This window comes from Haemaphysalis longicornis, unplaced genomic scaffold, assembly GCF_048455015.1.
Source record: "Haemaphysalis longicornis isolate Haplotype H1 unplaced genomic scaffold, Haemaphysalis longicornis Haplotype H1 scaffold_7, whole genome shotgun sequence".
Lineage (NCBI taxonomy): Eukaryota > Metazoa > Arthropoda > Arachnida > Ixodida > Ixodidae > Haemaphysalis > Haemaphysalis longicornis.
Genome location: NW_027526422.1, coordinates 11039314 through 11064934, shown reverse-complemented (window position 1 = coordinate 11064934; position 25621 = coordinate 11039314). Strand labels below are relative to the sequence as shown.

General features: G+C 48.7%; 1 protein-coding gene and 2 non-coding genes across 5 annotated transcripts in view; 2 read left to right on the top strand and 1 right to left on the bottom strand.

The window, feature by feature from the left end:
- LOC144147013 (phospholipid-transporting ATPase ABCA3-like) overlaps positions 1–25621 on the bottom strand; it is a 127389-nt gene that overhangs the window by 20423 nt on the left and 81345 nt on the right. For all 3 annotated transcript variants that reach the window (XM_077679019.1, XM_077679021.1, XM_077679020.1), the window contains 5 exons: positions 21708–21754; positions 19267–19509; positions 7426–7740; positions 6216–6341; positions 2843–3130 (listed from right to left, as the gene is read on the bottom strand). In XM_077679019.1, coding sequence (XP_077535145.1) covers positions 2843–3130; positions 6216–6341; positions 7426–7740; positions 19267–19509; positions 21708–21754 — 1019 coding nt within the window. The remainder of the gene's footprint in view (positions 1–2842; positions 3131–6215; positions 6342–7425; positions 7741–19266; positions 19510–21707; positions 21755–25621) is intronic.
- Positions 3393–3465, top strand: Trnas-gcu (transfer RNA serine (anticodon GCU)). Its single transcript has one exon. It is a non-coding gene; the product is annotated as a tRNA-Ser (tRNA).
- Positions 5871–5942, top strand: Trnar-ucu (transfer RNA arginine (anticodon UCU)). Its single transcript has one exon. It is a non-coding gene; the product is annotated as a tRNA-Arg (tRNA).

The following is a 25621-nucleotide window of genomic DNA, read 5'->3' as shown; positions in this document are numbered from 1 at the left end:
ATTGTAGTAATATCATTGACGAAAAAGTTAAACAGAAGGGGTCCAAGAATACTTCCCTGAGGAGGGCCCGCATACAATGGCCGAGAATACGATGAGTGATCACCACCAATTGAAACTACTTGAGTACGATTTTGTAAATACGATTTTATTAAAGCCAAAGGAATACCTTGTACGCCATGCAGTTCTAGTTTTGCTAGTAGAGTTACATGATTTAGGCGATCGAACGCTTTTGAAATATGTATGTATACTCCAGCTGCAAATTTTTTTTCTTCAAACGCTTTCAAAATAAATTCTTTTTGGGCAACAGGAGCAAGCTCTGTAGATCTGTGCTTACGAAACCTGAATTGTTCCGGGATAATCAAATTAAACTGATCGGCAAAACCTCGTTATTCTAATGTGCAATAATTTCTCCAAACTTTTGGAAAATACTGGTTGAATAGAGATCGGGCGGTAGTTTGTTTGAGAATTTCTGTCGCCACGTTCAAAAATAGTAGTCACTCTCGATGCTTGCATCTTCTTTGGAAATATACCCACCGTGAGAGAAAGATTATATACGTCTGTAATTGGAGTTGCAATTAAACCGAAAACATGTTTCACCGGTGCGATCTTAAAATTGTCTATGTCGCGTGCTGAGCTATTTGCAAAAGGACGTATTAGTTAATCCCTTGGTTTCAGATGTGGGCAGGAGAAACAAACTCACATTTCTTCTGGAGACAGCATTTGCAGCCTCAGGGGTATGTGAGCTGGTAACACGATTTGTAAAGTATTGGTTGAAGGAGTTAGCTAAATCAGTGCCACTAATCGTTTGATTGTTTACTGTAAATTGCGTTATAGTTTGCCGGTTGGGGACGTGGTTTAGAAGTTCATTAATTTTTTTCCAGACTTTGTCTGGCCTTTTATTACGACCTAGTTCAAAGTAATTATAGAAATACTGTTGCCTCGTATGCCGAATTAAGGTATTGGTTTTGTTTCTATGTTACTTAAATATTTCCCAGTCAGCTGGTTTACGCGTTTTTAGAAATTTCCTGTACAGTTTATCTTTACGTTTTATAATTTTTAAGCATTCGTTTGAAATATAGGATTTACGTGCCTTTGTAGGCTTTCGAACGTTAACTAGAGGAAAAGATTGCGAGCATGCCTCCCTGATGAGGCCCAAAAACACCTCGTATGCTTCATCTGGGTTTCCGGACTAATACACTTTGTCCCAATTTGTTTCAGCGATGCTTGAAAGCAAGGCTTCGAAACTGTTGCGGTTTATATTTTGAATTTATACATTTAAGTTAGATTCAGGTTTTCTTAGGTTTGTAGGTTTTTTTGAAAACAGAAAGATGGGTAGGTGATCTGATGCTTGATTCAAGCACACCTGTAATTATTGTACTAGATGAAAACATCTAGTAATGTTTGCGTATCTGTTGTAACACGCGTAGAGGTTTAGATCTGTTGACTGAAACCATTTGATGACAGCAGTCAGCAGTTGTTTCGAATTGATGTTGCGAGGGTGATGGTTGTAGCATGTTTATGTTGACATCCCCTTGCAAGACTTATGTTATATGATTTTGATTTGCGTAGTTTAAAACACTTTCAAGGCCATTAAGAAAGCTGTCAATGCTGCCATCGGGTGGGCGATACATTACTACAAACATATATCTACGACTTCTAAGAGATAAACACTCAATATCATCGGTGCAAAATGAAAACTGTTTGGGAAGATCACATTCAAAGCCGTTTTTTATGTCGAGCAACACACTTCCACCTCGCTTGTGGGGTCTGTTTACTTAAAATGTGCTGTAACGTGCATCTCTGATTACGTCATACTCTGAAGCAAGCCAGGGAACGCAAGGTAACGCAGCGGAGCTAAGCAATGAAGGAAGCGGGTGTCTCGAGAAATGTTCCTGCGCGACTGTCCGCGCGTTGCCTGACCCCATGGGAAGCGTCTGTTTGCAGGTCATTCCACAGCATCACCTGCCTTAAAAAGACTGTTTCAGCGTAATTTAAACTAACCTAGACGGACCTATACCCAAACCAACCTCAAGTCATCATTAGAATCATCATTGGAGACGTGTATACCCTGGAGGAAAGAAAATATCCCTGATATTAAAGGGACCGTGCAACACTTTTTTCAACTTTTTTTGAAATCCCAAATGCTTGCAGAGCGTAGTCACCCAACACACCCAGTACTTCGATTAGGGGGTCGCAAAGTACCTCAGCCAAAAATTACTGCTCTATGCCCATCAGGCAACTTGTAAACTCGCGCAAAGGATTTTTCTCTCTTTTCTGGTTTTGACGTTCTTCGACAGCTCGAATTGCGTCACTAAGGCCATGTAGTAGCTGTTGGCCGGTTTTCCTTGAGTTGCAGCGATGAATGCTTTTTGATAGTAACTTTAAAAAAGCCACAAAAACAAAGCAGAAATGTAAGGCGTATCTGGTGCGACGAGTAAATCACGCAGTGCTGCTCCGTGCTGGCGATAACATAGCTTTCGCGGTGGTTCCAGACGCGAAGGGAAGAGTGAAAGCGCGTATCGAAAGTATTGCAGGGTCCCTTTAGCCTAACCTAATCTGACCGAAACTAAGGATGGCTTGATATTTCAGTCTAGTTTCAAAAGAGCGTGATGCCACGAAACAACCTGCAAAGAGACTGGCGACGCGCCTCAAGGCTACCTTCAGTTCCTCGGCGCTCCTCCAGTGCTACCCGAAATACAGTGCTACCCGAAGGCAGGGATGCGGAACAGGCATTCCAGAGTTAGCAGTGACAGCGGCGTCGGCTCAGGCTCTGCCGCAGTTCCGCTGGGCCTACAGTTCTCTCCGTGCTGCTGGCACGAAGCTCGCCTGCGCGCGTCCGTACCGGCACAGCACATGAGCATCCGGGCCACGGCCTGCGTCTGCAGGTCGTTCGTGGGCTGGAAGCCGAAGGCGCAGATGAACTGGTAGAAGCGCGCTCCCAGGTGGCAGCAGGCGGCGCGCTCGAGGTGGGCGCTGCGCAGCTGACCCGTTCCGCGTGCCAGGGTGAACTGCGGGATGATGCGCAGGGGCAGCGTGGCCATCTCCACGTAGTTGTCCACGTCGCCCTTGGGACGAAACGTGGACACCGTTCGCGGGGCGAACACGCTCAGGATCACGTTCCACACCGTTCCTGCATGCGCGCACGGCGCCAAATGGCCGCCGAACCGCGGCAACAATAATGGTCTCGCTGATTCCAGTAGTGCAGCCCCGCTTAATCAAGCAACGGTAGCATGAGTGCAAAGATGTGCGCTAGGCCCATGTGAACGTCAAGTTTGACGTTCGGGCCACTTATTTTTATACCTTTACCTGCCCCTTCTCCTGCTATCTGCCACGGCATTCTTGGCGACGCTACCCCCCGGGGCCCTTTCTAGGGGCTACACTTCACCAGATCCGCCGCGGTGGCTCAGTGGCTAGGGCGTTGGGCTGCTGAGCCGAAGGTTGCGGGTTCGATTCCCGACCGCGGCGGCCGCTTTTATGATGGCGGCGAAAAGCAAAGACACCCGCGTGTTCCGAGATTTCGGCGCACGTTAACGATTCCCTGCAAGTGATCGAAATTATTCCGGAGCCCTCCACCACGGCGCGCCGCATCGCCTGTGCACATGTAGCGCCGGCACGTCAAACCCCGCAGTCAATAAACACGCTTCACCCGTTAATCGGTCGAAAACACAGGTTTCCCTTAGGCGCCCACGTATATCTTACCTAACCAAACATACCACCCAGCCTTACATCCGATTTGTCATCCTCACCCGCCACGGTGGCTCAGTGGTTAAGGCAGTGTGCAGCTGAGCCCAGGGGCGCGAGCTCAATCCCGACCGCGGGGGCCGCTTTTCAGATAAAGGCGAAAAGCGAAAACGCCCGTGTGCCAAGATTTCGGGGCACACTACCTCGTAATTCCCACGCGGTTAAAATTATCCCGGAGCATATTGCGCGCCTCATAGCCCACGTGCAGCATCGGCGCATTAAACCCCGCAAAGACTTTCTTTGGCTCCCTCAGGTCTCAACGGTATCGACCCTTTTTATCTTGTTCTGGCCGGGCCTCAGCCTGTTACCAGCAGCTGGGGTCAACCATCTTTCTGCTGCTAAGCGTCCGCTGCAAGGGTTGCCTGCACTCCCAGTGACCCCATGTCGAAGCTGAAGTTATGCCCGGTGCCCCGGTCGTAATGCTTAGTGAGAACTGTTATTTTATTTTTATTTATTAATTTATTTTTATTTGTACGTACCGCAGACCCCCCTTGGGGCTATTGCAGGAGTGAGCATTCAACAGATGAAAAAGTTGAAGAGACATCTATGTTTGGATCATAAGATGTAAGGCGCGATAGCGATACTTCGATTCCCACGGAGCGTTTTCGTACGCCGTTGCTACATTTCCGATATACGCTTTACGAGCACTAAAGGTCATCGAAAATGAAAAGACTAGCAACGAGGGTTCCTAATCGCCGTGGCCCAGGAGAGATAAAGGCTCTCTGCGCTTCTGTGGCTTAAAATGCGAGCGTGAAAGATCGCGGATGCGAGGTTTTGATCAGTTTGAGCGCGGAGGCACCAGTGCCAGTGTATCAAAATGTTTATTCTGTGATGCCTACGCCGGCCTGAACAATTTTGCTTTTTTCAGAGAGAGAGAGAGAGAGAGAGAGAGAGAGAGAGAGAGAGAGAGAGAGAGAGAGAGAGAGAGAGAGAGATCTTTGTTCAGGAAGGAATAGTTGAGGTTTAGGAAAATGGGGTAAAGAGATGGCAAGAGCTCAAAGGCGGAACCTGAGCCTACGGCACCACCGATGCACCAGCTCCTGTACCACTGATCGCGCTAATATTCAGGCGATGAGCTGGTCAAAGCTGCCTCCCATGTCTCGAAGAAGTGGAATATGCTATGTTTGAGTTGTTCTCCCCTCACCATACCCTTAGAAAGAAAGAAAAAGTCCAAATTGGTAAGGCATTCGAGATCAAATGAAAGGCGTGGGTTCGGTTCCCACTTTGGCCACGTGTTTTTCTTTCTTTCTCTCCTTGTTACGTAAATTTAAAAAAATGTTAACTTCACTAACCGTAGTAAAAAAAGCCTAATCGTTCCCCTATGCCTCCTTAGGCGTGAAGACTGCCGACCTATCTTTCTGTATTTCCACAACGAGCCCCTCATTTCCTAACCATATTATTCTGCGGAAGCATAGCGAGGGTCTCGGTTCTGGCAGCCTTGATGCCAATGCAGCATAAGAGGGTTTCCCGCCAGTTTGCCGCTCATGACAGGCTGTAGACGTTTGAGTCACGCCCCGGGGATTGAAAAGAAGGTCCCCTTCTCCCCGTGTAGTCAGTGTGCCGCTGTCTACCACACTCAAGCGTCAGATACAGTTGTAGTACATATAAGTACCCCAGACAGTGAAAGATAACACACTCGCCCAGATAGCCGAATTGGTAAGGCATTCGAGATCAAATCAAAAGGCGTGGTGAGGCGTGGTGAGAAAGACGAGGTCAAATCAAAAGTAAAAAAAGCCTAGTCCTTCCCCTATGCCTCCTTAGGCGTTGAAGACTGCCGACCTATCTTTCTGTAATTCCACAACGAGCCCCTCATGTCCTATATATATATATATATATATATATATATATATAGTAAGGAAAAAATGAGGGGCTCGTTGAGGAAATACAGAAAGATAGATCGGCAGTCTACAACGCCAAAGAAGGCATAGGGGTGTGGTTAGGCTCTTTTTTGTTTACTACGGTTAATGAAGTTAACATTTTTTTTAAATATACGGAAGAAAGAAAGAAAAACACTCGCCCAGAGTGGGGACCGAACCCACGCCTTTCGAGTGGCGCTGGCTACCACCCTCAAGCGTCAGATACACTTCTAGTAAATATAAATAGCCCAGAAAGTGAAGGGGAACACAGTCGCCCAGATAGCCGAATTGGTAAGGCATTCGAGATCTAATCGAAAGGCGTGGGTTCGATCCCCACTCTGGGCGCGTGTTTTTCTTTCTTTCTTCTGTATATTTAAAAAAAATGTTAACTTCACTAACCGTAGTAAACAAAAAAGAGCCTAACCACACCCCTATGCCTCCTTTGGCGTTGTAGACTGCCTCCTATCTATCTTTCTGTATATATATATATATATATATATATATATATATATATATATATATATATATATATATATATATATATATATATATATATATATATATATATAGAGAGAGAGAGAGAGAGAGAGAGAGAGAGGCCAGGAATATTTCGCTCACCGAAAAGGGCGCCGAAACTGACGAGAGAAAAGTATGCGAGCAACGAAGATTCGAACACCAGAGAGGCAAGGTATGTCAGTGGGAAAAACGCCCATCCGAACATGAAGTAGAGCCCGAAGGTGGTACCTGCATGGGCAAAACGAAAAGCGATAAAACAAACCAAAGGCATGTACGCGGCGAAGGACGTGCAACTTTTCTCGGTAGCTGTAGGCATGCATCGCGCATAGCTTTTCGAAGTTATTTTAGATGTCATCGCACCACGCAAACGTTATATCTACGATTTATTATTGTCCCTGTTAAGCAAGAATAAAACAATGTACTATATAAATAAAACAAAGGAATTCTCGCACCTGTGCGATATAAACACGGAAGGGTGCGAGTGCGCATGCTACCAGTCCCATATGCTCAAAACTATACCCGCCAAAGAAGGCAAAGTGTGTGCCATGGCTATATAAAAGGCTCGTGCCCTGCCAATTTGCTTGATTCCAGTAATCATAGCTAAATCGAGCTTTTTGTGATCATTTCTTGTGGTTAAAGGAGGCATCTCAGCACATGCGAGCTTGTCTATAGTTGGAGTACTCGCTGTTGACAGCGCGGTCACGCTTTTGTCGTTGACATTGTAAACGATTGCTGAACAAAACCTTATTCTAAAGGCATTTCTGCGCTCAGAAACTGGGAAGCTTAAAATAAATGCGCTGGTTATTTCCCTAAACGGCACAATGCAAGATGTGTTCTTAATTGAAGCGTAAGCGTACCACAAACGTTAGTTTAAAAATAGTTGAATACCGTACAGGTTATCACGTACCTTCATATCACTGAAGACAACTATTTGGAAGAGCACTGATGTAAATACACTATAGAGTGTTACATCCGCCATTTATTATCACCCTTCTGTGCAAACATACAAATTTGTTCGCGCATCCTAACGTAACAGCAGCAGATCCACTCAAGTAACTGTATACTTGAACGAAAGGAGTACGGGGGCCGGCGCTGATAGCTTAGGGAGGGGGATGCGCTATAACCGGTTAGGTTGACTGGTAGTAAGGGCGCTTCAACTTGAACGGGAGGATAGGTCTTAGTCCTGGAACACAGGAGCATTATTGTAATGGTGGTGGCGCTAATCAGGGCAACTACGAGGATAATTAGTCATTCTCTCCAGCATACCTTGGCCTTCAATAACAGCGAGAGCGAGCATGCGAAGGACACGTACCGAGCTTGTAGTGGTCCCTGCAGGCCCAGACGTCCTTGTCGAAGACGAGCATCGGGATGCCGCAGGCCAGGCTGGACACGACGTGCGTGAGCAGGTCGGTGGCGTACGTGGCGATCCAGTAGCGCTCGGACGACAGGCCCGACATGAGCTGCATAAGCTTCAGGCCGCACTGGCGCTCCTTGAGCGGAAGGTCCACGAAGGCCGCCGTGGACAGCGTCAGCGACATCGGCACCAGAAGCATGCCCGCCAGCCTCTGCCCGAAGATGGTCGTGTGCACCTCCGTGGCCGCGTTCGACACCACGTCCAGGGCGTCGGCTGCGGCAGATATGTAACGACCCCGTCATGCCGACGGCGCGGGAAGTTGCCGAGAGTTCACTGTTGGGCGATCGTGAGTCGGCATCCTTCGTGCACAGCGCACACGAATAGGACACAAAGAAGGGCACGGGAATGGCTAGTTGGTAGGACATGCTGAAAAGGCAGTGTGCGTATAGACGGGCACTATTTTCCCTGTCTTTCCGTGTCCTCGTGTGCGTGCGCAGTCAACTCTTTCCACAAAGAAGGGACGCGGACACGGCGCTGCGTACGTGTACTTTCTTTTGTTTTGTTCCTGTGCGCTGTTCTTGAAGAATATCGCTGTAAATACATGGAGGCTCTCCAACGATGGCTCGCACGCCAGATCGGGCCGACGCAACGCGGCCCGGCTCCCAACCCACTCTTCAGGCTTCCGGCTGCAGTCACTAAGTTAGTGACTGTTTGCACTCTCCCATAAAACGACGAGAGCTCAAAAAGTTCGTGACTGGTTTAGAATCAATGGCTCTAGGTGTATCCGCGGCGTTCAGGTACACGCATGCACACACCTAATTAGATTGTTTATTATTGATAACTTTTTGACGTCCCGTCGGTATCGGACAGGTGTCATGTCCAGTAAAACGATAAAACTGGGGTTGAACGAGCTGAAGCTACAGCTGCGCTATGGGGCGCGTCGTGGTAGAGAGCAATGGATTAGCTGAGAAGATCTTTGAGAAGAAAGAACTGAAAATCTTTCAGAAATCTCGACACACGAGCGTTTTTTTTAAGATGCGAAGCATCTCTTGCTCGGGGGGATGTCCCACGTCCGTGCCCCGTCCGCAGCGCCTCTGATGATGATTGTGGCAGGATGCCCCTAGGGATTGGCCAACCAAAGAATCCATCACGAGATAGCTTCGCGTTCAACCACCGTCGTCATATTCCCATAGGGGAACCGCTGAAGAAGAAGAAGAAGACAAAGCTGCGAAGAGGAGGGCGTGTACGTTGCTCCCAGCCGGTGCACCAACGTCAACAACCTTTACCTCACCAACGCAGACGGAGACTACCGATTCTACCACCGAGACGACAACATCGACAAGAACACGATGGACGAGCTTCGGCGCCTCGAGAACCACCGCCTACTCACCGTCACACAACAGTACTTACGTGCCTTTGCCACCGTTGTGGACCCGGACGCGGAATTCCCTCTGGCGCTGCTAAACACCAGATCACTCAACATAACGGCAACACAATGGAACCACACAGAACCCCCATGATGCTTCGCATCCTCATCAGGGTTCCCCACGGAAAGATGGTGTAATTTTTTTGTTCGCTTTTCGCTTCCGTTGAATGCTTTCGCAAAGCCATTTCCAGTTCACACTGGCGAAACCACGCATCATAATCACCAGCAATAGTATTTACGTACACTGCAGGGCGAAGGCCTCTCCCATTGACCTCCACCCGCTCCTGTCCTGCGCTGCCCGAGTCCATTCTTTGCCTCCAAATTTTCTTATTTCGTCTCTCCACCGAGTTGGTGGCCTTCCCCGTCTTCTAGTCCTGTCTCTCGGTATCCATTCTGTTACCCCGGTGCTCCCCTTGTTGTCAGTTCGCTTCACTACGTGGGCAGACAAGTCCATTTCTTCTTCCTAATTTGAACTATGACATCGTCTACTCGAGTTCGCTCCCTGATCCGAGATGCTCGTTTCGTGGCTCTAAGGGCCGTATTGCGAGTCCCTCCTTCACTCAATTCGCTCCCTCCACTTGATTGAGGGAAGGACTCCCCAACGATTATGCACGGGGAAAGCGTTTTGAAGGATCTCCTCCACTGGACGCTCGAGTGGAGGAGAGACTCGGAATACCAGGGTAAGTGTTCCTCCCCTCATTATTCGCTCCGTGACTCCTTGCGCTGACCTAAGTAAGTTCGCTTTCCAGTTGTTTCATAAGGTGCAAAGTTTCCGCTCCGTATGTTATCACCGGTAGAACGCATTGGTTAAATACTTTTCTTTCAAATAAATAAAGGTACCTTACTTTTTTATTATTTGTGAGTGCTTTCCAAGCGCGCCCCAACCCATTCCTATTCTGCGCCGGATTTCTTTCTCTTGATTCGGATCAGCACTGACCACCTGTCCAAGGTGGTGGTTATATTCTTCTTCTTGTTCTAGGGGTTCGTTATCTATGCTGAAGGGGACGCTTTTAGCAACCTTATTTATCATTACTTTGGATTTATTCATATACATTTTTAACCCCACTGGGAAGCTTTCTGATTGTAAATATTAAATTATTTTTGGCATTTGTTCTGCCGGTTCACTAAGCAGGGCTATGTCGTCGGCAAACCTCAGATAACACAGACTCAACCTGCATGTAGCGTACTATATTTTTTCTGGTGCCACTGTGTACTACGACGATTCTATCACCACCCTTATGTAATACCCCGATGGGGCCTCTAAGGGTTGAGTAAATGGTTAAGTATTCCCCGCTCATCCGCAAACCACCGTTTCCCCAGTAAAGCTTCCTGAATTTCCCCTCCAGACATATTGTGAACAATATTGGTGAGATGGAAAAGTTGGAAGAGACACGTATTCCCAGCGCTAAAGCACTGACTGATTTTCCTTTCTCTTTTTTACCCATTTTCACTTTCCCACGAGTAGGATAGGAAAGTAGGCTCTAGCCAGGTTAAATTTCTTGCCTTCCTTCTGCATCCTCCCTTCCTTCCTTTGGTTTGATGGTATCTTCCTGTCGCACTCCCTTACGGATCAGGAACTTTTGGTTTTGCTTGTGACTGATTATCTTGCCCATATACATTCCTCATATATGCCGTCTTGGAGTCTTATATAGGTCACTTCTATTCCTTGGCCCTTTAACGCTTTTAGCGGTGTTCCGGCGTCTACCGAACCAAACGCTTTCAACGCGATAGCGTTATTAGGCTCATTTTTCGATTTCCCCGTGGCTGCTAGCCGTCCGCTGTCAGCCGTGCTCATCAAGTGTCCACGGAAATACGTCAACTCTGCCAGCCGGAAGCTGCGACTTAAGCAGCAAGATTCAAAGGCTGGCCTGAATCGGGGCAACTGAAGTGTGGAAGGAGGACAATGATACTAAGGCGGAGACGAAAGAAAGGATCACGCATTTTCAGCAGGTGCCGCGCCTGCGGAGTGAATTTCGTTCAACGCCAAGTCGGTGGTAGCATTCTCAACACACACAGTCGCCAGCCATGCCCGCAATTGACGCCACCACATCAAAGCGTCTTTCTACCGGAAGATAAAAATAAATTTCCAATAATTCATGTAGCCGAAGCTATACACGTGGGCTACGAGGCAAGCCGCAGCGGAAGTTTCCCGAATAATTTCGACCCCCTGGTGATCTTTGCCGTTCGCCGAAGTGTCAAAACTCGAGCTTTTCAGTTTTGGCTTCCATCAGAAAGACGGCCGCCGGGCCCGGGAATCCAACCCACGTCCTTGGGCTCAGCAGTGCGACGCCTTACGCACTCGGCCATGGCCGAGTGGGTAAGGCTCGCCCCAGGGGTGCACCCCGGGGGCGGGTTTTCACTGGGACTGATGCCGGCACCAGCATTTGGTCACCTAACTAAAACAGGGGGCAAAGGATTAACGCCTGTCTCTCAGAACTCACGGAAGGCATTAAGTATGAGTAGAACCGAGCTAAAATAAATCCTAAGGGTCCAATCACATGAATTTTCGAACTACGTTACAACATTCCCGTGGTTCTGTCTCCGCTGTAAGCTCCGTTTGGCAAACGACGGAGGGCGCTACGCGGCCAAGTTAAAAATTCCCCTAAAATAGGCATGGATGTTCTCCCAAAGAACAGCCATGTAAGGGTGCTCGGCGTGGCTCCAGAGTAAAGTGGCAGAGCCAAACTCAATCGCCAAAAAAGAGAAAATCTGTAACCGATTACCCACATTATAAAACGCCTAACAAAGAGAAGGCAGCAAAGAAAGAAGAAGCGGTAGCACTCATTCAGCCACTGATAATGAGCTGTTGCAGAGCTTACACTAGCACAAATTTTCCCGTACCGAAGAAAAAAAAAATCACGCCATATCCACGGAATGAATGATGATAAGTGGGGCGAAGCTCGAGAGGGGGAGATCATCGGTAACCGTAACTCTCCCGTGAAAGTTCGCCCATTACATCATTAAGAAAGACGTAAGACTGTGTGCGTACATTGTACAAATCAACTTTTAATTTCGGAGCCAATGCTCCCAGGCCCAGACCTGGTGAAAGACCCCGCGCCATCGAGGACTACCCCGCACCTCCACCACAATTTGTCACGTAGGATGGGACACAACGGTAAAGAAAGAACTTTTATTTAGGGCGAACTTGCGCCCGAACAAGACGAGAGGAAACGAGCGAAGGTCCTTGCGTCTCGTTCGATCTCCGAGAACGACTGCCTGCGTTCGTGGCGTGATCTCTTGCGTAATCTCCCCCTCGCAGTGCACGTGCGCTCGCGCCTCCGTTGGCGAACACAGACAAGCTCGCGCTCCCGGTGCCGAGTTTGCGCTGCCGGTTGCAGCCGGTTCTTGCGCGTGCAACGCGGCCCACTTTGCGACATCTCCGAAAGCATGCGGCGGTCACGTACCACGAGACACAAGGGATGGACAGACCCATGGCTTTAGGAGCTTCGCCCCTAAAACACCATCATTAGGACAGCATACAGGGCAGTCCACAACCTGGCACTTTTGACCATGAGACGAACTGACAACCAAAGGTCCACCAGGGTAACAGAATGGGCATACAAATATGGGTGTAGAAAAAGGGGAAGACCATTGCCTCGATGGAGGGTTCGGAGGCAAAGAATGGACTCGGGCAGCACAGGACAAGAGCGGTGAACGTCAATGGAAGAAGCCTTCGTCCTGCAGTCGACCTAAATAGGATGTTGATGATGATGACGATGAATATGCCCTCAAATTGTGTCTTCATAACGCTCTCGAAGAAATCAGAGAAACCACTCTTTTAGCACCAAGCGAGCGGCTGGGAAAACAAAATCGAGACGGGCCATCGTACGGAACACAGGTTACCCCTCTGAAAAGAAACGACTGCGCGCCTTGATAGATAGGTCACCGATTCAGCCATTCCGCATAAAAACTCTCCTCTGCCAAAAACGTGGATCTAGACCTGCACAAGAACAGGCATACGGCAAAATCAAGTTCATTTCAGGAAAGTTTCCAACTCATGAGACTACAGCATACACTGACTCCGGCACGTACCGAAGTACGAGACAGTTGTCGTAGTTGACTACTTAAGCAATCTGTGATTTTATGGCAAGTGCAAGAACAAAAAAAACGGAAGTTGGAGACATCCGTTTGGCAATCCGACTAGCGGAAGTATCGAATAGAAGGGCAAAGATTATTACAAGTTCTCAAAGGCCATTAGGTTGTTTTCCACAGGCAGAATAACTAAACGCTTCTGTAAGATACTCCCTTCCACAATTCACAAAATTAATAACGTCACCTGGACGCCCAGACGCAAGGGTATGGAAGAGACCGAGGCACCGACCAAGAGGCACGGGAACTCACATACCGTGCTCCTTGCGACCTCGAATACCGCGCTCCCCTCCAATAAAAACGCCAAGAATGTGTCCTCATCCTACGCCTAGGAAAACAATTTTTCTTTCGCTACAAGAGGTCTCAATGCCGAAAAATCGGAAACTCTGTGGGGGAAAAAGCAACACAAGTATCTACAAATCTATGTGCGTGAAGATATTTGGTGGAAACATCACACATTGCCTTAACCCGGCTAAAATAATAAAAAATGTCCATCCTCTTCACGCAACCTAGCTATGTCCAAGGGTATGCTCAGGGGAGAACAACTCAAAATTATATATTCCACTCCTATAAAGACATGGGAGGCAGCTTTGACCAGCTCGTTACCTCAAGATGAGCGCGAACTGATGAGAGGGCAAGGGAAGATGCTGCTGCATCTGGGGACCTAGACCTCAAGTTCCACGCTTAAGCTCCCTGCTATTTCTGTACGCCTTTTTCCTAAAGCTAAAAAATTTTACCGTAACAAAGATATTTATACACACCCTCTCTATCTCACTCTCTCTCTTCGAAAAAGCAAAAATGTTCAGTCCGGCTTAAGCATCACAGAATAAACACTTTGAAACAGTGACACTGACACCTTCTCGCTCAAACTGACCATCAATCAACCCACAGCCGCAACCTTATACGCTTACACGTTAAGCCACAGAAACGCCGAGGGACTTTATCTCTCCTGAGTCACGGCGATTAAAGAACCGTAGTCTTTATCTCTTCGCTGACTTCCAGTGCTCGTGAAGCATACGCGGTAAATACAGCAACTGCGTTCGAAAACGCTCCCTGGCAGCCGAAGTAACGCTATCGCGTCTTACGTCTTAAGACCCATACGTAGATGTCATTTGCAAATTTTTGTAGCGTAAGGTGCACTGGTCGAGGTTGAGCGGTTTCGCGTGGACCTTGAAGGGCCGTGCTGCGCAAGCGCGAGGAGTATAGGATTGGATTGGGCTGGATTGGATTGTAAATACCATCCAATTGGACTACGGGTGTGTAGAGAATTGTGTCTGCACATTCGCCGGTCTGCGCATTCCAGAGGAGTGAAGTCATAGCCGCGACAGACGCACTGGTGCCGGCGCGTGCTCAGCTGTGCGCCTCCGTTGCGCAGTAGCCAAGTCTGACGCTGCGCCAGAGCCGCTTGATAGCCGTTTCGCGTGGCTCCTGGAAAGCCGTGCTGCGCATGCGCGAGGAGCAGTGGCTGGACTGGACTGGACTGGATTGAATTGGATTGGATTGGATTGGATTGGATTGGATTGCTGAACCTTAGCTCACGCTACGTATATCCTGGCATAGCCGATCTAAGCCACTGCTAATTTTTTTATATTCTATAAATGTCATGTAAAGAGGTTTATTATACTCTGCAGATTTTTTTCTATTACTCGATTGAGGACATGGATGTGATCCATTGTAGAGCATCCTTTTATATACCCAGCCTATTCCCTGGGTTGTTGCAAATCTAGACTGTCGCTTATGGGATGAACTATTACCTTGGTAAACAGCTTCTAAACAACTGACAGTAGGCTGACGGGTATGTAATTCTTAACATCTTTGTTGTGTCCGTTCTTGTGAATAAGAAATATGTTAGCGTTTTTCCAGGCTATGACTATTTCTAAAATCCTTAAGCATTCTGAAAATAGTTTAGCAAGCTTTTCCAGGAAAATATCTCCATCCTCTTTTAAAAGGCCCACAGTTATGCCGTCGTCACCGGCAGCTTTTCCTCTTTTCATGCCTTCGAGCGCCTTTTCTACGTCCTCTTTAGTTACTAGCAGGACGTCGCAAGCTAAGCTTGTGGGTTCAGTAGTTTCCCCTTGTACAACGTCGCCGGCGCATAGCCTTGCGAAGAATCGTTCCGCTACTTTGTTTCGTCCATATTGCGCGTAATGTTACCCCGTTCGTCTGTCAGTGTCCAAATTACGTCTCTGCCAATAGCCAGCTTCCTCTTTGTCGCTTACAAGCTCCCTCCTGTCCCCAGCGTTTTCTCTTTATCGCTGGCATGTTTTCTTCGCGAATGTCGTTCGTTTTACTTCTAAGAACCAATTTTTACAGCTCCGTTTATTCAATTTGATCTATCGTACTCGAAAATTTCATGTCCTTACGTTTCGCCACAAATTCCCTTGTTTTCTGAGTTAGTTTTCCATTATGTTTCCTACATGCTGCTTCTTAGAAATGCTGCCGCGTCTGTGATTGCGTTGTTAGGTTGTCATTTAGCGTGTCGACGCTCTCCTCTGTCTTGCAAATTTATTCTGTAGGGTTATTTTACACTCCTGCGCCCGGGTTCTGACTAACTCCATGGTGGTTTTCCTATGTTTTGCTAGTTTCCCGCTTTCTCCTTCGTGATTTAGCCTTAGTTTGCACCTAACCATCCTATAGTCGCTGCTCTGAATCTTTTCTAGCCCCTCCACGTCCTTCTCAATACCTGGGTTGTCGGTTAAGTCAATTTCAATTTTTCGTATCCCGTTGGGACTTTTCCTTGTCCACTTCCTATTCTTTCGTTTGCGGAAGAATGTTTTCAATGGCCTCAGGTTATTTCTTTCCTCAAATCCAACCAGTGTTTCTCCGTGACTTTTGCGAGTACCTATTCCAAAATTCTCCACTGAACTTTCTCCTACTCTATTTTTACCTGCTTTTGCGCTAAGGTCTCCCATCACAATCGTGAATTGTGCTGTTTCCTTATTCATTGCAGATTCGACGTATTCGTAGAAACTATCTACCAGAACCAGAAACAAGAACCAGAGTTCAGCCTTTGTTCGCTAGCGCCCCTGGAACCGCGTTTTTCACGGTTCCAGGGGCGCGACTAAAATTAACTTAATCGCGAAGCGCCGCAAAGTGATTATCTCACAAGGGCGATACATGCATGCTAATCTGGTTCGCGGACGGCAGCCCCTCCCACTCTTATTTGCACACTGGCTCAGCTTGACCTCGCTATAAGACTCTTCTGACCGTAATAACGATACTGGCAAACCAACCGCAATTTTTCTTAGCAGAACGCAAAACCGCCAAGGTAAAACAGAGACAAGCAGCGTCTGCGACTCTAACGGGGCAAATAGGAACAGATTCAATATTACAACACGCACGCGACGTTTATCTGTTTTTTCTCCTCTGGCTGCCAGAATATCTCGAGTATGGAGTGCTGCCTGATGCGGAAGAAAACCAGCATCCCGGAAACTTAAGAGGCTAAACTAGATAGGTGCAACTATGCTAGGAAGGCTCTTTAGAACACAAACAGCAGTCCCTCACCAGCGAAGGATCTGGCCACCCTGGTGCAATAGCACCCCCCCCCCCTCCCCCCCGATGATTGACCAACTCAACTCTCGGTCCTCAGTCCCCAGCAGCTCTAGAGCACCTGTCTGCCTGACCTGCCTGGCGGCGGTCAGGCCAGCAACACCGCAGAGGGTGCTAAGAATCTCTAGGTCCGGACAGGCCGCCTATGGAACTTGAACTTGCCAACGTTCAACGCGCGAACTCCATCTAGCGAGGGAAGCTGAGCTGTATTATCAGAGGAGCTCTCGGAAATTAACTGGGATATCATAGGGCTAAGTGAGGTTAGAAGAACAGGAGAAGGCCTCATGGGGTTTAGTAGCGAGCACATTCTATTTTACCGAGGCCCCCACGAAAAGAAAGAACACGGTGTGGGATTCTAATTCACAGAGCGATAGTAGGGAGCGTAGATGAATTCTTCAGCATTAACGAAAGGGTCAGAGTCTTCGTGATGAAGCTGAACAAGCAATAAAAGTTGAATATAGAACAAGACGACGCGCCAACAGCTAGCTACGATGACGAGGCGAAACAAAGTAGCCAAAAAAGAAACACTTCGGCGCCTACGATGTGTTTTGTTGCTGTCTGTTGTTATAAGAAGGATAAGTTATCGAGATTAAATTGGCCCGTAACTATGCGAGGACGAAGTACATTCAAGCAAACAACTTTCCTCTTTGCAAGCACCTGTGACACAATTCATACAAGTGAACGTTGCTTAGGCAGAAGGAAAGCTTTGACACATTGTATTTTCTTTTGTACTTTCTTTATTAATTTTTATTACAGTGTCAGGGCAGCAGTTTTCAAAAGGAGAGTGGTGCAAAAAAAAAATACAGAAACACGATTTGTGTAATTTTAGCTAGCCACTTTCCTGGCAAACGATAATCGTGGGTGATCAACACAGCTACTAAAAACAATTTGATGCCTCGGACGTGGCGCAATAAACGGCGAAAAAAAATAAGTGGTGTTGCGTAGTTCAACATAATCTTCTTGAGCATGATCGATGCGATGTGGCAGTTGTTAAGACGGTCGACTAAATTACATGCGCAGGAATGACAACCCGTGAAACAATGTTATGCTTAAATTGCACGGTGGGAAATGGCGATAATAGAAGGAGATAAGCAAGGTTGCCAGGTTTGACGATTTGTCGCCAAAATGGCGGTTTTTAGGGGCTCTTGATGACTAAAGTTCTAATGTGACGACTTGGCTTTTTTTGGTGACTTCGAACGCTGCAGACAATTTATATAATCTCAGGCTCTTACGACACCTTGCAGTCAAGAAAAAGAGCCTTATGTGGTCGTTCAGTTCTTTTCAAGGGTGCATTTGAAACTGCAAGTCATCAAAAAGAAGAAAATGGGGGTAAAAAGGCTAAGTCGAGAATAGGGCCCAAGGAGTCAGTGTCACTCAAAACTCGTTAACGGACACCGCGTCTTACCGGCCCAAAGCGCAAGTTTTTAAGTTGCTTTTTCTATATATCCGTCACCTACCCTAAGAAGAATCGTATCCAAGACTTTAAGCAATACGGTAAGTTTAACGTGCGATGTTTATGCAGTTCACGGGAGCTTGAGATTCCATGTATTGAGGTGGCAAGCGTGATGATCATAGAACGTGTGTTTGCTGCACACAGTTTTTCGTCGCCTTCGCTACCTCCTTACATCCCCGAACCTATTGTAAGCCGTCATTATTTTAGGTAAGTTCTTTGTTTAGTCGACCTCGGCATGGTTATGATTTCCTCATGATTATGATCATATTATGATTATGATAATACACATTAATCAGCCCATTTGGGTCCCCTATAGGGCCAAGGCCTCTTTCGATCATTGGGAAGTTTTAGTTGAAAATGTAGTGACCACATGCTGCTCTGGTGAGGATGATGTGCAGTTCCGTAATATAGTGCATTTATTTCATCTGAAATAATCTACGACGGCTGGAGGAAGAAAAAGATTAGGCTCCCTTTTTTCTCGAACATGCAAAATACATATGGTTGGTTCTTATCACGTAGCGGCTGATTTGAAGTCTGTCAGTTTAGTCTACAATTTACACTAAAAACGGCATGCCGCGCAACTTACCATGCGAAAATATTTGTGCACTCAAATGAACAACATCAAAGAAGCCAAAGAAAACACTATTTCTGGTTATGACGTGAAATTATTTTGATCTTTTAAACAGTGCACATGAAAAGTGTTTTGTACCCCTAAAAACGCCCTTAGCAGATAAAATACATGAAGATTTTGAGAAAGATTGAGTTAATATAAACCAACTATACCGCGCTAAATTTTGTCCGTTTAGGAATATGCGGATAATATTATGAGCCCCTTTTACGGGCGCTATAACAAATTACGGCAATTCTAAGCGTACCATGTAGCGTTCTGAGTCGCATGTTTCTTATGATAATGAAAGTGTACGGGCACAACATAAATGCAAGAACAACGGTGGCAACAAAAAATAATTCTAGAGTAAATATTCAGCTACGGGTGGATAATGATTCTGAACAAGATGTGTGGCGATAACTATTCCTTTGTACTTACGTAGTACAGTCTAGTTCAAAGTTACGTGCCTTGGAATGCATGTTTTCATATAATTTCGCCCTTTTAGCTCCAAAGGACAACCACGTGCCCCCGCTGGCCGAAAAGCTTCTTGGCGGATCGTGGGGCTGTCCATTCAAGGCATGACATTCCATTCAAAGCGCCATGCAAGCGACCGTGAAATGCGCCCGTGAACCGTCGCGCTGTGTATGAATTAAGCGCGCGCAAAATTTCACCCACCCTGCGACTGCGGGGGCGTGAAGTTAGCGTAGAGGAGCTCGATGCGATTCCAGCCGGTGATGCCGGCTCGCAGGTACAGTTCCTCCGCGGTCAGCATGAGCATTTCGGTGAACAGCAGCAGCGGCATGACCACGTAGCTGCGCCGCAGGTACGTCGTCTTCTTGGTCATTATGGCGCCCAGCTGGGCCATGAACATGTCCGTGCGCCGCTCGGGCACGGTGGCCGCTCTCGCATCACCCCCGTCTGCACGCCGTAGTGGTGGAGGATTTCAACGGCAGCGCCGCAGAAAGTTGGCCGGGTTGGTTTTGATACACCACAGAAAAGAAAAAAAAACACGGAAAAGACAGTGAAGCGAAGGCCCACTGGGGGCACCCCCCCCCCTTTTTTTTTTTCTTCTTATATTGCACGCCGAAAGTGAGTTTGTATTTTTAGAACGCTCTGTGTTTAAAAAACAATTAAAGCCGTTCCCCTCAATGTGAAAGCTGTCGGAAGTGGAGAGCAGGGATTCGCCATAATGGGCTGTACCACCGTTATCCGCTTACTACTACCTCCCCATGCAAATTAAATTTCCCGCCTTCGCAGTGCTCGCGCGCTCCCTGCCTGAAACTGCGACAGCGGGAGTTCTGGATTGCATTGGATTGGATTGGATTGGATTTGGATTGGATGATAAGCAGCAGTAAGCATGATAATCAGCTAATCCTAGACAAAGCTGGCATGGCCGCTTGGCTTTCGAAGCCTCTGCAGATGGGCTACGCCGCGGCGAAGGGACCGTGAGAGGATACACTGTAACGCCGTGGCGATATGTTCCAGCGAGCGAGTTAGGACGACAAGGCTGCGCCTAAAGTGCTCTGCACTTTTAAAAAATTGGTCGCCATGCCGGCCTGTGAAAGTGGATGTCCAGCAAAGCTGTTGTAAACCGCTCCAAATGGTGATGGAGACGGGTACGAAATGTTTCTTGTCGCCTCGGCGGGCTGGTCGCTTGCGCTCGGACACTATAGATAAGAGTCGATAGTGTTGGCACTGTTTTTCTATATTGTTCCGTGCCGCCACTGTGATCACTGGTCAGATCGCATCACGTGACATTTGTTTACACTGCGACGGTTCATATGTGCCGCCATTTTTTGGTTTATGCGTTTTAGTCGGTCCATTTAGGTTCTCCTCCCTGCTCTGCAGCGTTCCGAATGCGAATCAAAGATAATGCGTGTAGCAGCGTTTCGGCAGCAGAAGTGTGTCCAACGATGCCGAGTTGTTAACAAACGACCCGGTCGAAGTTAACGGCGAGGCCGCAGATGCGGCAATCTCGCCACACTGATAAACGCCACGATGGCCGCCGTCGCTGACTTGCTTGCCTCAGTGGCGGTACTCTAAGGCCTTATCTACTGACGCTCGGCTCCTCTGGCGGCAAATGCCGGGTCCTGGCTAGCCTGACGCATGCTCTCGGCGTCTTGGGCAAGAAATGCTCTATCTAGTGACATAGTCCTGCCTAGCCCTCAATGGTGATCGGAAAGCAATCTTTACCAGTAACACATGGGGGGGAAGGTGGAGTCCCGTTGTCCACAAGCCGCCGCCGCCGCTTTTGAGCGCGCTCGCTCCCTTCAAAAAGCTGCGGCGTTCCTGAGCGCGCGGCGCGGCTCGAGATTATTGCCGCAAGTGAGGACGTACCGTTAGCCCTCATTCACACAGCCGTCACCTTCTCCGTCACGGCACCGTCACGTCAACAAAAAGCGACGTTGACGGAACGGAGAAGTGTTCAGACTGGATCTACACGGGAGCTTTCCGTCAGATTACAGGGTCGTCTGCCTAGTGATCAGTTTAGCCTAGACTTCAGCGTTTTTAATCTAAAAAGTAAGGAAAATGGTTTGTGCTCACTTTTCGCGAAGTTTAGCCGTAAAAATTTGTTTTCTGATTAGCTGGTTTAGCGCGGGGCATGGTCCCGTCACGTTGACGTGACGGAAACGTAGAGCTCGGCCTCCCGTCACCGTCGCACCGTTTTCGGCGAGAAATCGGCCGAAAAACGGCGCCCATGAGGGAAGACGGTGACGTGACGGTGACGTGACGGGGTGAAAAACGGCTGTGGGAATGAGGGCTTACTCTGCGAGTGGATGCGTTCGCGCGGGAAAGCCACTCGTCACAATACTGGATGCAGCCGCCCGAGCACCCGTGGCCGCTTACACGCAACAGAACAGGAAACAGGTTTTGGGCCGGCTTTGAAAGCAGGCTTTCCTGCAATACACTGTTTCCCGCGGCGTGGACGCACAGCTCTTGCTCTTTTGGTGAACGTATATAGGAACTCTGCTCTTTATTAGGTATTGGGGGTTGTCGCCAAAACGGAATACACCTAGGCGCTGAGCCTTGAAACCGGCGCGAAATAACAGGCGGGTTCGCTACATAAATGCTACGCACATAAAGAAAAGCTCGGTAGTCATAGACAATCCACTCACCCTTGTCAGCATCCGCGGCATCGATCTTCTCTGCCAACTCGTCATGCCTGCGAACAGACAGTGAGTAAATGAGGCAAAGCTGCCTCGACCGGTACCACACGAACTGCGAACAGACATCGAGTAAATGGAGCTTTCAATAGCTCCCCGGTACCACACGGAGTACAACCGGTTATACCCAATAGCAACAGTACAAAAATAGGGCCAACCGGCAAAGAGAATTTTGTCCACACGAAGTAGAGAGAAATCAACGGGAAAGCCTTTCTTGCGACCCACCGCCAGGGGGACGAGCCCGGGGGGACCCCTCTTGTCCCCCCTAGGAAAAAGCCGGATGGGGGGGGGGGGTTGCTGGGAACGGGAACTTGGACGTAGGAATGGGTTGTGGGAAAAAGGGCGGGAATGAGGGAAGCAATTTTGCTCCAATCCTTTTGTCTGACTCTCTTCCAAGACTGATTGCTCAGCGAGGGCATCAGACAGTGCCAATTGCCAAATCACGGGTTACCGCTCACCCATAGGGTCCGATAACTGGGCCCCAACTGTCGGAGACAGGAAGTACCCTATTTAGTGGCGACGGCCAGGTACCCCCCCGACCCCCAGCTCTGCGGCCGATGCGTACTAACGTCCTCGATCAACTGTTTCGCACAAGGTACTCATGAATCACCAGTGAAGCTTTCCACTATACACGGGTACTTACAACACCTGCTTTTCACGGTCTCCGGACACCGGAAGTTTGTATGCGAACGTGAACTGAAACCCATGTTGGCAAGCCAACACACGTTCGCAAGGGTCCCACTGGGTCTGCGGGCCCTTTTCTTATGTCCTCCTCTGTGCCTACTCTTTCGCTCAATGGAACAAGAGTCTTTTGGCATTGCCGTGGTGTAGCGGCTCTGCAGAGGAGATCGGTCCGGGCCTACTAGCCGTTACTAAGCCAGGAGAGTTTCCCCGGTCGGTGTACTAACCGCACCTTTCCTCGCTTTCCCCGTGCGGAACACCCAGTAGCTCGTGGTAGCACGTCCCGTGGCAGCCAGAGAAGATCAATCTATAGGCCCCTCACAGCAAGGTTACAGGGGGGCGCGCCGGATTGTACAACATCTGGCCCCATGACATTTGGTTACAGGGGTATATCACTCCCGCCGACTTATAGCGATCAGGTCGCTGGCCCCGCCAAAGCTTGCGGTTACAAGGGTCGCCAGTCCCCCGGCCTGCAAGGTTTCCCGAATTTACTCGGTATTCCCAATGCAACGACTGTACGCTTGCAGCACTTGCTACTTTCGCAACTTGACTCAGGAGGAATCCGTGAGCCAGCGTTGGCAACCAGAAAACCATGCGCAAAAATTTTATGCAGGCTGAAGAGATCCGCATTTCAATCGGCCGCGATTAACTTGCGGGATTATAGCACATGTATCCACAGGGGATAGGATCCTTTTTAACAGCACAGCTGTTTAGGCCGAGCATTATACATCCTTAATTCGCTCCAAAAAACCTACAAGCCTCAAGAAAAAATTAGCAGTGGCTTAGCTCGGCTATGCCAGGATATACGTAGCGTGAGCTAGTATTCTGCTGGTTATTGTTAGCTTTCCTGGTTGTCTAGGATTAGCTTGATTATCATGCTTACTGCTGCTTCAATGACACACACACGGTATACGCATTATGTGACACATGTGTATTTATCAAGCGGCTCCGGCGCAGCGTCACCAATCACCCCAAAGCTAAGTTGGTTACACAAGGGCACGCCGGTGTTGCTGCGACGCACGAGCCATCGGTCCCACACCCGGCCAGCGCTCCGCATGATCATCAAGCGGACCGGGCCGCCACGTGCGGAACGGAGGTCGGCGAAGACGCTGGGCGCGTGGGGTGTGTGAGAAACGCCGGGCAGCGAGCAACGTTCTGTGCGCCGTGTGACGCCACTGCTCCTCGCGCCCGCGCGGCACGTTCTCCAGGAGCCACGCGAAGCTGCTTAACCTCGGCCAGTGTACCTCGCGCTACAAAAAAAAAAAAAAAAAAGTGGTCAGTAGGTGCCGCCAATTGGAATGGAAAAAAATCAGGGAAGCGTGCACTCACGCGCAAGAGTTGAATGGCAAGCTGATAGGTGAGCATTGCCGGACACATGGTTAAGTTTCAGTATCCTTGTTTATTTGCATAGTTGCGGTGCTAGTAACCGTCGTCATATGCATCGAAGAGTTTGTCGTCTTTTTCTCGGCGAGTGGTGGATGCAGTCATCCTCGGCATTGCAGTCTTCCACCAGCTCTTTGTCATCGACTAGGGGCAGAGGTGGCGGGATCTGCAAGTCGTCCCGGGAAGGAGTGGTGTACTCGTATACCATGTCTCCAACTGTCCATAATGGCTTCTAGCGAATGCAGCGGCCGGGCTGACCTCTCCGAATCAGGGTGTCTTTTCACCTTTAGCATTAGCGCTGGAGGAGGAGAAGGAGGAGGAATAACTTTATTTTACGCTGGTTAAAAAAGGGTGTAGTTTGCTTGAGGAGGGGAGGTGCCCCTATTCCAAGGCCCCTGTAGCTCTGGCTGCACTCGTGGCCCGTCGTCTGATCTTCCGGGTCCGAGCTGAGCAACACAGCTTTCCACTGCTCAAGTGTTGGGTTGGGTATTCGGGGAATGTTTGGAATGTCGGGGCAGGCCCACGTAATGTGGTAAAGGGAGGCATACTGTGTTGCGCAAGAAGGGCATTTGTTCGAAGGGTGAATTGTAGGATACATGGCGTGGAGCCTTCCTAGGTGCGGGAAGGTGTTTGTAGTTGACGCCAGAATGTCGCTTCTTCTCTGGTTAAGGATTTGTGCGGAGGAGGAAAGGCTTGTCGGGTGAGTCGCTGGTGCTGTAGAATTGTGCTGTATTGCAGCATTATGGGCTCCGGGTAATTATCCTCCAGTGGCGCCGGGAGGCATGGGCTCGGGCGACAGCGTTAGCTCGCTGATTGCCACGAAGAGAGTCGTGTCCGGGAGTCCATACTAGTGTAACACTTGGGAGGTGTTCTGGCGCCTTGCTGGCGAGAATGCGGTGCGCTATAGAAGAGACCCTGCCCCTTGCATAGCTCCGGCAGGCGGCCTCGGAGTCGGTGATGACGCGTACGTGTTTTTGGTCTGACGCGCTAGATACTATGGCCATGGCTATACTGCGGGAGCCGGTGACTCGGAAGTCTCCGTGAGCCACGAGCTCACGCGCGCTCGCCATTTTCTCGCTCTTCAAGGTTTTTGCTAGTTATTTTTTTTTGTTTTTGCTAATGCCACTGCGCGTGCCGATGGCTCTAGGTGGTCGCTGCGAGGCACGCGCTCACGTGCGCTCGGCATTTTCTTGGTATTTTTTCCTGCAATGGCGAACTTACGGCCAGTGACAACAGCTTCGCTATTAAAGGTTGTATTGGAAAAGAGGAAATAGGAATTTTCATAAGTATTATAACCAAATGGGTTAATTTTGAAGTGAAAATTTTCTCCCACCTCCCCTCGCGGGAACCCCTGCGTAGATGCGACGCATAGGGGGTTCCGTTGTTGTTTCCGTTAGGTTGATTCTCCCATCGCGTGAAACGTGCCGTGAACCCCCCTGCCGCGGCTATGACGCAACGTGGCGCGGCTATGACGCAACACAATCCAACACAATCCACTTTAATCCAATCCAATCCAAATTCAATCCAACCCAATCCAATCCAAGCCAAGTCAATCCAATCGAATCCAATCCAATGACCCTCGCGAGAGAGTGTTCGCTATCGGAGAGGAGAGGGGGTGAGCAGCGGAGAGCGCAGCTCGCGCGGCAAGAAGAATGGGGGATGGGTGTGGACGGACAACAACAACGCCGTATGGAGGGACAAAACGAGTGAATGAGATGCAGTCGCATCTAAACAATAAACCGAACAACAAATTTATGCGCCCATACCACAGCCGGGTCTCCGAAGGAAGAGGGGCAGCTAGC